The 11657-nt window shown below is 39.9% G+C and overlaps 1 protein-coding gene across 5 annotated transcripts in view; it reads left to right on the top strand.

The window, feature by feature from the left end:
* Positions 1-11088, top strand: part of Odr4 (odr-4 GPCR localization factor homolog) — a 33731-nt gene extending 22643 nt beyond the window's left edge. For 4 of the 5 annotated variants that reach the window (XM_036202762.1, XM_036202764.1, XM_036202763.1 and 1 more), the window contains 2 exons: positions 8805-8915; positions 9445-11088. In XM_036202762.1, coding sequence (XP_036058655.1) covers positions 8805-8915; positions 9445-9512 — 179 coding nt within the window. In that variant the 3' untranslated portion in view covers positions 9513-11088. The remainder of the gene's footprint in view (positions 1-8804; positions 8916-9444) is intronic. The other variant, XM_036202765.1, reaches the window with a different exon arrangement.
* The last annotated feature ends 569 nt before the right edge of the window (positions 11089-11657 follow it).

The raw sequence follows: 11657 nt of genomic DNA on the forward strand, positions 1-11657 counted from the left end.
ATTTTGGTAAAGCCATGTGGCATTTAAGTGGGGAATTTCAAATTTGTCAGCGAAGGATGAAGTAGTTGAAGACCCCTATGTCTAGTTTTCTCCCCAACAATGTAGCATGAAACTTCTAAGGTACTTGTTAATAAAATCAAACTTGAGGCCAGTTATTGGGGTGAATGCTGGAAGATCAGAGAAGCAGAATAAGCCACGGCTATCTCACCTTGCTAGTTCCTCAGGTGATCCTTTTTCCTCAGGCTGGAAGCTTCTGAGTCCTCCTCCACATGAATCTCAGCTGAACTGTGTTGCTCCAAAGCCTGAACACTTAACCAACCAAATGCTTAACTAACTACATGCTTTTTCTTCTAGTTCCTGGTCCTCACGCCTTATATACCTTTCTCTTTCTGCCCCCACTCCCTGGGATTAAAGGTTGGGTTTCTGGGATTAAAGGCATGGGTCACCATGCTTAGCTGTTTCTAAAGTGGCCTTGAACTCAGAGATCTGGCTAGCTCTGCCTCCCAAGTGCTGGGATTAAAAGTGTGCACCACCACCGCCCAACTTCTGTTAGGGCTTACAATTCCTATTTCTAGCCACCATTTTTGGCTTTGTTCTAGTGGCTGTCTGTCCTCTGACCCCAGATATGTTTATTTCGGGGAACACACAGTATTTCAGGGAACACAATACCCACCACATTTCCCCTGTTTTTGTCTAAAATTAAAAAAGGTTATAACTAATACAAGAAAAATCATATCCAATAAGTATATACAATATACATAGTAAAGATTTACATTAATGATGTCTAGTCCATTAACATTTGACAGATTCAGATAAATTCCATTAATATGCAACAATGTCCAGTCCAGTAACATTTGATAAACTCAGACAAAAAAATTTTCATTACTTATCCTATTTAAAACAAATAGTTCCTTTTTGTAAAAGTAGATTCCATAATCTCCCTTTTTATTTTATTATATCCATATTCTCTCTTTTCATAATAGATTCAATAATCTACCTTTTATCATCTTTCTCTTTCTCTTTTTAGAGTAGATTCAATGATCTACCCATTTATCCTATTATTTCTTTCTCTTTTTTCTCAGAGTAGATTCAGTGATCTACCTCTTATCTGTATTCTCCTTTTTCTTTCTATTTTTGGGTTAATTGTCAAGTCCTGTATCATTTGTCCCACCGCTGCATAATGAGAAAGTGCAGGGCTTGTTTCAAGTCCTTGTTCAGGTAGTCTGTCAGGCTGGGTCATCTCAGCCAGTCATCTCGAATTGTCCTGAGCAGTTTGTAGTCCAAAGTCAATCTTTCCATGGTGTTAATGGCTTTACCATAGTCCATGTGGCATCATCATTGTGGAGTCCCATCATCCTTTTGAAGATTTCAAAGTCACTGTTAGGCATGATCATGGTTCCCTTTAGTTTTTTTGTTTGTTTGTTTGTTTGTTTGTTTTTTTCCTCCTCTGTGGTTTGGAGCAATCACAGTCTGATAAATGTCTGTCTCTCGGAACCATGAACATTCTTCCCTAGAAGAGAAAATCTTCACAGCAATTTCTCCCCACCATTTGTCTTGCCAAACTTTTCCAAACTGACCTTTGCCGATGCTTTCTTGTAACACACTGGTCCTGGCAATTCTTCTCTGAACAAGCAGCAGTAAATTATTTGTCCCAGGTAGCAGCATCACCACAGTCACCAACACGATGAGAAGCAGCCGGCAACTCCAAGCAGCAGCCACTGCCTCCATGGTCCCACGGACACTGTTTGTGTCTCTGCCCCAGCTGAAGCTTCTCCTAGGCCGGCCTCAACTCGGGATCCTCCTGTCTCTGCCTTCTTCAGTAAATCGTACCGGCATGTGCCACCACAGCTGGCCGAGTGTAGCTCGGGCCTGAGCTGGGGCTCACAAGGCCACAGGCAAGAGGCTTTTTCATGAATTCGTACCACAAATGTTGGGTGCCACAACAACTCCAGTTCTGTGTTGATAATGATGAAAAACAGTATCTTTATTTTTGAAGGGGGAAAAAAAAATCCTAAGTTGCTCAGTGTTTGATATTAAAGGAACTGTGTGTTAATCCTTTGAAAATGCTATTTTTTAACTAGCATATTTCCAAAGAGATAAAAATTGTTTTTGAAAGTACCATGGAGGGGCTAGTATGATGGCTCAGTGGTTAAAAGCCACTGTTGCTCTTGTGGAGAATCTGGGATCAGTTTCCAATATCCATATGGTGCCTCATTACCATCATAATCTTGTTCTAGGGATTCTGATGTCCTCTTCTGACCTCACACGAGGTGCACATACATACATGCAGGCAAGAGATTCATATTCATAAAAATAAATAGATCTTTAAAAAGTAAAAATATTTTAAAAACAAAGTATATTGGAGCCAGAGGAATCTGTGCCATTACAGCTACCCAAGAGACTAAAATGTGAAGTGATAGGATCTCTTAAGCCTAGGAATTTGGGGCTACCTAGTCTGTGTAAAGCAGAGAGAGACATTTGTCCTTCCTGAGATATGAGAACGTAGAATATTTGCTGTTCATCAAAATACTTTGCTCAGATTAGCGACTGTTTTCTTTTTGACAACTCAGTGTACAGTGGTGACGTTCTAGTTTCATTTCTGCTTCTGTAATTAAATACTCTGACAAAAACAAACACGAGGAAAAGGGTTTTATTTTAGCTCACATTCCAGTTTATAGTTCACCGTTGTGAGAAAGTCACAGCGGCAGGAGCTGGGCCTGTCAGCTCCACGGTCAAGAGCGGAGAGATGTGTGCATCTGCGCTTAGTCTCAGCTACCTTGTCTTCGCCCCCAAACCAGGGGACGGACGGCACCACACACTTTCACCCCAGTCTTTCCACATCAGTTCAGGCAATCTAGACAATCACAGACATGTCTACAGGCCAGCTTGATCCTGTAGTCCTGGGTTGAAACTCTTCCTTGTGAGTCTAAACTGTGTCAAGTTGACAGACGAACTATCCTGCGTGAGAAGGAAGTTTTTGTTGTGTTTACTTCCTTGTCTCTAGTACCGAATGTTAATTCTTGAACCATTCTATTAACAGTAAGCTAAATCATTGGTTCCCAGCCTTCCTAATGCTCTGACCCTTTAATCCAGTCCTCATGTTGTGGTGACCCCCAGCCATAAAATTGTTTTATTGCTACTTCATAACTGTAATTTTGTTATTGATATGCAGGGTGTCTGATAAGCAACCTCACAGATTGAGAACTTCTGGGTCCTAAATGAATCTTAGAAATGTTGGGGTGATCAAGTTTCGGTAACTCATCTTTTATCCTTTAATACAAAGATCTGTATCCTAAGAAGATGAGTATACAGATTCTAATCTTCCTTATTCTGAGTAGCGGTCAGCCCTCCTGTAACCCATGCTTCATTCAAGAATATGGATCCATAAACACTTGCACTGCTTTCTGACTTCTATTCATGCTTTAAACTTGAGGCTAACTAACTGTTCTAAATATTTTAGAGCCAAATAGTCCCACATATTTTATTCTCTTTGTTATAGTTTCTAAAGAACATTTTTTTTTTCTTTCTACCTATTTGCCTTCTAGATTAGGAATTTCTAACCTGTAAAGACCAAAACTCCTAGGGTCTGAATTGACTTAGAAGGTCTACAAACCTCTTGAAAGTATTTGTGTATTTGCTAGGAAACGTCTTGTATCTTTCAACTGGTTAGTGACTTAAAGAAATAAAAGTATCATAATACAAATTACATTTTTATTGCCATTACCAAATAGTATTTACTAGACCATCCCAAGAACTTATTACCGGAATGGGTAGAATTGTATACCCATCCCCACCAATATAGTGATGCTTTAATTTCAAGTACTTTAGACTATGCCTATATTTGGGGATACTTAAGAGATGATTTTGTTAAATGATATTATTAGCATGGGCCCTAATCAACTCTTGCCAGCATCCTTAGGACAAGACAAAATGTATATTTATAAAAGGGCACAAGGGACAATTACACACCCATGAAAGGCCCATGAGGACAAAGGAGAGCAGCGCTGTCTGCAAGCTGAGGAGGGTGTACTCAGAAGAAACCAGAGTGCTCAGGCCCTGAGATTGAGCTGCAACCCCCCGAACTGTGAGGAAAAAAGATTTCTGTTCTCCAAACCTAATAAGGGAAACCAAACCAAAACAATAACCTGTAATCTGACTTAAAAGATAGACAGATGTCAGAGAATATAGTGAGGTCCTCAGAACACCTAAGGACTGACTCAAGAATAAAGATCAGGATTCTAGGGTCTACAGTTACTTGATTAGATATTCAATAAGAAAAAAGTAGTTTTCCCCAGCGTGGTGGCAGATTTAAGTGCTAGTCCCTAAATGCTAGCACTTGGGAGACTGAGGCAGGGAATTGCTAGCCTGGCCTTGAACTCACAGAGATCCCCCTGCCTCTGTCTCCTTAGTGCTGAGATTAAAGGTGTATGCCATCACGCCCAGCTGGGAATTTAGTTTTCTACCACACTGTATTTTAAATTTTCTTCCTATCTTTATTTTTCTTATTTTGGCAGTGTAAGGTAAAGATGATGTCTTCGTTTCTTGTGTCATGGAGAGTCACAGAGGCAGGAACTTGAGTGAGCTGGTCACATGTGTCTGCAGTCAGGAAACAGAGAGCAGTGAATGCAGGTGCTCAGTAGCTCTACTTTTTAAGCAGTCCAGGATACAAGTCAAGGGGTAGTGCCGCCCACTTTAGCAGTAGGTCTTTCCATCTTAGGTAACCTTCAGGTCATTGCTCATGTGTGCACTTGGAGGCTTGTCTCCTGGCATTCTAGGTACTGTCAACTTGACAAGCAATACTTACCACCACTGACGGGTTACCTGAATGTATTTATTACAATAACAAAGGGAACAGAAGAGAGGTTTGAAAGTTAGGTGTGGATACTTAGATATAAAGTATGTTAGTACAGAAAGTGCGCTGAAAGGAAACCATGACTTTCTAGATAGTGCATATTTTTCTGTTTCTAGGATTAAGTAATGTACTGACAATATTACCATTCAATTACCTTTGAGACTTATATAAATTATAATCAAACTAATAATTTATTATTATGCACTGAATGCCTATTATATATTGAACATTCGGATTCTAAAGAAATGTATACTGGTACTTCCCAAGAATCTCACAATATAGTAGAATATACAAAGAAATAGATTGCTGTGAACAAGGTGATTAGATCTGGAATAGAAAAATGGACAGCTTGCCAGATACACAACAGATGTGTGCTCTCTGTATGGGACTCAGGGACATTTCTTTAAGTTGATATTGAAGGAAGAATTAAGTAAAAGTGATCAGGCATTTGAGGAGCTGAACACTGGTCTGAGATAACCAGCAATAAAAATTACCTAGAATTATGTTAGTTTTGCTTCACTCAGAATTAGTTGAATTTGAAGGGGTGATTTAGTAATTCTGTATAGTTTTAATAGAGAATATGTTCTTTATTATTTTGGGGTGGGGTTTTAAGCTAAGCTTTTTGTTTGGAGTTATATCCATTTGTCCATTCTTTTATTTCATTTACCCAAAGACTTTGGGTGTGTAGTTTTAGCTTATCTTTTAGATGCATAATGAAAGCTATAGTGTGACTTGACTTGAGTTTAGGTCTGCCACTAATAGTGTATATCCTGTCTAAGGACTTTCTGAGCCCCAGGTTCCTTTGGGCTAGGGGATATATTTTCTAAAAAGTAATACATATTAATGGAGGATGGTAGGATACTTTATCAAATAATTAATTTCCTCTCAATGAACGTCTGCACATTAACAAAAAACATTAATATTAAGGTGTGAACGTAGTATTTTATAATAGACTTGGATTTTTTTTTTTTTTTTTTTTTTTTTTTTTGCCAGAGCTGAGGATCAAACCCAGGGCCTTGTGCTTGCTAGGCAAGTGCTCTACCACTGAGCTAAATCCCCAATCCTGACTTGGATTTTTAATAAGCATCTGAAATCAGGGTTTCTATGTACAATAAACCCCTGAAAACAGTTCAAGTTCAGAAGTGAAAATGAGTTATACATTTAGGACTATTAAACTTTCTAAATATCTGGTGTTATTTCTAAGTTTTGGAATTATTTGCTTGACTGTTACTATGTGATCTATAATGTAGTTGCCAAGTAGTTGCTATGTTTAAAAATACATATTTTGCCAAGTAAGTATCTTCAAGTAACATACTTTTAAACGACTTAAGGGATAAAAAACCAATTTGTTTGTCAAAAATGACTCACTAATGTTGAAGGATAACTATGCCTTTAAAATTTCTTGGATGTGTTAGTCATCTCATAGACATTCACTTAATAATTCAGATGTACTTTGTGAATTATCAGATAAAAATAAATTGAAGACACACCTTTAAAATATGCTAGGACTCATCTTTGTCAATTCTGTTATGGTATTGGACATGTTATTCTTTGTTACTAAATATTCATCGTTTATTTATTATTTTCTGTGGTTGAATCCAGGGCCTTGTGCGTGGTAGGCAAGCTTCATATTACTGAGCTATGTCCCCATCCCTTGGTCTTTTGAGACATGTCTTGTTATGTGATTCAGGTAGGCCTTGAACTCCTTCCTGCTCCCATGCATACTCACGTGCCTGAGAAACATTAATAATTTAAAGGGAAAATAAACAGTCCAGATTACTTACTGTGGTGCTAGGAATGAAGCTCAGGGCCTTGTGTGTGGTAGAAAGTCACATTACCATTCAGCTTTATCTCAAGCCCCAGTCCCTCCCTTTTAAAACATGATCTGTTTTCTTCAAATTTGCTCTTTCTGCCGCAGCCTCCTGAGTGCTGAAGTTTCAGGTGTGTGACAGCACCACACCCAACTAGTGGGATGTATTTATGTATAAATTGTTGACTGTAGTTCTGCAGGGATAGGGAGCCCATCTACTTAAAAAGTTCCCATCCTGGGTGGCTGGTGAGATGGCTCAGCTGGTAATGGCGCTTTGCTGTCAATACCGATGACCTCAGTCATAGGAAAATAATGAAGTAGATAAAAGCACCCCTACACACACTTCTGTTTCATTTTGGTACCACAGATACCTATTAAAATACATTTATGTGTCATCCTTATGTGTATGGGATAACACATAAAGACTTTTTAAATTGAAACAGGGTGTTTAAATGTAAGCAAACTTTTCAATATGTCCTTCTCCCCCACCTTCTCTCTCTCTCTCTCTCTCTCTCTCTCTCTCTCTCTCTCTCTCTCTCTCACACACACACACACACACACACACACACACACACACACACACACCCTGCTACACTTTGTGGTTGTCATTAATGAAGGGATCAGTCTGAAGTAGCTCTTTTCTAGCATAGTTCTCTAGAATTTTGTAGCATTGTACTGCACCACCGCTTCCGGGAGACAGTGTGAGTCTAGCCAGGCTCCTCCAGGACTCTCCATTCCTGCCACAGCCTGAGTATGCTTCTTTCATCTGGTGATTTTCCTGTCAGATTTTGTTTTCATAGGATTGTTTAACACTGTGGAAGAGGTTAAACACTTGCAGTTGGTGTTAAGTAAACTTAGATAGGCAAATGTATATAAATTATTATAAGCAAAATGAAGTAAAAACTTAATTTTGGGCTGGGGAGATGGCTCAGGAAAAGTCTGACAATTAGAGTTCCATCTCAGGGACCCTTGGTTGAGGGAGAGAACAGACTCCTAAAAGTTGTCCTCAGACCCCACATCCCTACCTCAGCACATGTGCACCCACACTCATGCCCACGACATCACACACACACACACACACACACACACACACACACACACACCCCAATACCAATACAATTTTTTAAAATTATTTTCTACCATTTAAAAAACAAGATGGAAAAAAAATTATAAACCCTAAGTCGACTACCTAGAATCCTCAGCATCACACTTTACCAGGATTTATAAAATGTGATGCAGTACTTGCCTTCCTTAACTTTCAGAGGTTTGAAAGGTAAAATTTCTAGTCATGTTTTCCTGGTATATGTCAGATTTCAGAGATTAAAAGTCAGTAATCTCTTTCTCTATTAGGCCAAATAGAAAACTTATACATAATATATTCCACCAAGGTTCTTTCTCGTATTTTCTTTCTGTAATCCAATTTTAGTTTGAAGACTGAATGACTACAGGAGTCCATCAGTCCAGTTAGGTCAGCAATAAAACGACATCGAGTGTTCTGAAGACTGTCACTTTGATATGCATCCCGTGAAACTTAGTCCATCTACATTCAGTAATGAACAAATTCATGTTATGTACAAGAGGAAGCGGGATCTGGAAAAATGACTGTGTGGTTAAAGCACTTGCTGCTCTCACAGAGACTCTAGATTCAGCTCCCCGCACCTGTGTCCACTCACAACTTTGTGTAAGTCCAGCTAGCAGGGATAGGGATTTGATGCCCTTTTCTGACTTCCACAGGCGCCAGGCACACGTGGCGTAGAGACATCCTTGCAGGCAAACACACATACACATTAAAATGAAGTAAGTTTTGAAATAAAAATATACAGGTCTTTAAAAGAAATAGGTGAGTGGAAAGAAAACGCTGTTGGTTGTGTATTTCTTTTTTGTTTGTTTGTTTGGTGTTTTTTTGTTTTGTTTTGTTTTGTTTTTCAAGACAGGGTTTCTCTGTGTAGCTTTGCACCTTTCCTGGAACTCGCTTTGTAGCCCAGGCTGGCCTCGAACTCACAGAGATCCACCTGCCTCTGGCTCCCAAGTGCTGGGATTACAGGCGTGCGCCACCACCACCCGGCGGTTGTGTATATTCTTTTTTTATGCCATTTAAAATGGCAGTTCTCGACTTATGTAGTTAGTTCTGGTTTCTTGCAGCTTGTGTGACTTCCTCTCTGAAGAGCGAAGTGTCACCAACCGACACAGGTGACGAGCAACCAGAGCAACCAAATAAAACTACGATCGGAATGAAGATCCAGCAAAACATAGGTATTTGCTTCTTTCTAACTTTGAAAAATGAAGTGATTCTGAGGTTTCTTTTGATCTTAAGACAGTGTTTGCCAAGTGTGATCAAAGTGGCAATAGCTTCACAAGTAACGTGCAGTGTGGTGATGAGAAGCACCACCCTCTGGATCTGTGTCTCAGTGTCATCCAAGCGTGAAACAGCGGACGTGGGGGCGAATGTGTGTCTCTGTGTACTTGTGTGCATGTGGATGTCCATACATACACACGTATATTTACAGAAGCTTTTTAAAATACGTGTTCTATTTTCTCTTAGTGTGCTTATGTGCAGTAGAGACATGTTGTCCAATCCTTATGACCTAAGTTTTCAACTGAGTTCTCTGGGGTTTAGTTCCTGCATGTCTTTTCATATTTGTAGTAGGTGCACGTGTGCACATGTCTGTCGTGTGCACTGTCTTACAGCCCGTCAGTCACCCACACTTCAGAGCCTGAGGATCAGCCGAGCTATTCTTTTGCACATTCCCCTTCCATTGTTTTCTGTTTGTTTCACTTTCAGGTGCGATCGCTGCACTCACACTTGCGGTCCTTGCGGCGGGCGTCTCCTTTCACTACTTCAGTGACTAGGGTGAGGCCCCAAAGCTTCCCGATCACCCAGAAACCATTGCGGCGGGCGTCTCCTTTCACTACTTCAGTGACTAGGGTGAGGCCCCAAAGCTTCCCGATCACCCAGAAACCATTGCTCAACAGCCACGGAAAATAAAGATGGAAATGGCCCACCGGCATTTAAGCTAGCAACGAGTTCTGCTCTGATGATGTCTATTAGATGTGTTTCTGACTTACATGACATCACCAGCTGCCTGGTTTAGCCCTGCTTTTATTATCTGGCCCAGGTTTCCAAAAGTAAACGATGCATCTGAATGGAATTGCATGTAGCAAATCACTATTTAATTTTCAGAAGAGTCAAAATGTGAGCTATTTTAGAGTTTAGATCTATTGAATGCCCTCACACATTGATCAAAATCTTGAAACTTTGAGCAGTCAGTAGCAACCGTAGTTGATAGGATGAACAACTAAGTTTATCCTAGAGGACTTTTCTAATCTGCATCCAGTTGCAGTATTTTGTAGACATCGTTCAAGTTGGAGGCATTGAATACTATTTTAACATACAAATGGACTGTGGTTTCCTGGATGCAGTATGCTATTTGCCTCAAACCAAAAACAAAGAGAAATGTCAATCGGAGATGATCTTCTAGGTAGGGCAGTTAGTGTTCAGTAGCGCTCACCTTGTAGCCTTGTGTAGCTCCTGGCAGAAACAAACTAGACTCAGGCTTAACTTAGGCCCAAGACTCCCATAGACTATGATCAGACAGTAGTTCTTCATGATTGTAAGTCATGAGGTACAAGATTTACTGAGACAGTAAGAGAAATAAACTATAGGGAAAATACACACTGAAGCCAGTCCTCCCAAGTTCACAACAGCAATGTAGAGAATAAAGGACAGAACCATTGATGTGGATAGGAGCCAGGTTTGCTCCTTAGAATGTGGAGTACATTCTTTAAAGGAGGAGGGCAGACTGCAGGCTGGTTAATGGTAGTAGCTGCAGCCGAAGAGCCCAGTGAGGTGGGAAGGTAGAGCAGCAGCGGGAGAATGTGAGAAGCGAGGGTGGCAGGGTCCTGGAGAACCAGGAGGGCAGAGGGGAAGAGAGGCAGTACTTGAGATGGCAGGCTTCTCCACACACGGTAGCAAAACATTTGTAAATTCAAGAAACCCAGTATAGCTTAAATTCGTTTAAAACAATAAAGTCCATGATTTGATCCAAGTAGTGAACCACGGATACAAAGCAAGGTTTTAAAAAAGCCAAAGGCATATACAGTTCCTCACCTAAGGCAAGTCAGTCACATGCAGAGTAGACCCCCAGTAGCAACTATGTACCCAAGACACCGGAAAACTGCCTTCAGAATTGTGAGTGGAACTGTAAAAGTTGGTGCAAAGCAAAACTCAGAAACAACAGACCTTCATTAAAGAAACTGAAAAAGGATGGTTAATGAGAAAATTACTCCAAAAGCAAGATCGGAAATGAAGTATTAATGAACAAAGTGATTAGTATTGTAAATTTCAAGTTGTTTGTAATCATAATGAAATGTTTATAGAAATTGTAAACAGATGTAAAACTGAATAAATATTGTTATGCAACATTAATGTGGAATTTTCAAATAAGGCTATAACTGGGAAAATCTGGGTTAAAAGGTAGGAGGGTGGCAAGAACCAAATGCTCTGAGGGGCTGGTGCTAGGAGTCAGGAAGCGGGCCAAGAATGTTTAAATTACATCCTTTCAGGACGTGGTTTACCTTTGATGATACCTTTTCAAAAAATCAATCGGGCACGAAACAGTCCGTGAGGGAGATTAGGACATCAGTGACGCAGTACAAACAAAGGAGGAGATTAGAGGGGGGCAAATCAGTAAGTCATAACAGAGCTACATGGTTCACAGATACAAGACCCTGGCCTGCGTCCTCACTACAAAATACAGACAAGTGAGACCCTGGCTCAAAATAAACTAAATGGGCAAAGCGTTTACATCAAATAGACTAAATTCTGGAAAGTGAAATTTTAGTTAAATGCACATGCTAAATAGACCTGTTCAGTAGTGTTGAATAGTAAACAAATTCAGATTTTCTTTTTCTGTCAATGCTGGCCTCAGTTTTTTACCCCTCTTTTAAAGACAATACTACTATTCAAAAACTTAACCGAACTTTCAAAGCATATTT

The sequence above is a fragment of the Onychomys torridus genome, chromosome 11 (assembly GCF_903995425.1).
Source record: "Onychomys torridus chromosome 11, mOncTor1.1, whole genome shotgun sequence".
NCBI lineage: Eukaryota > Metazoa > Chordata > Mammalia > Rodentia > Cricetidae > Onychomys > Onychomys torridus.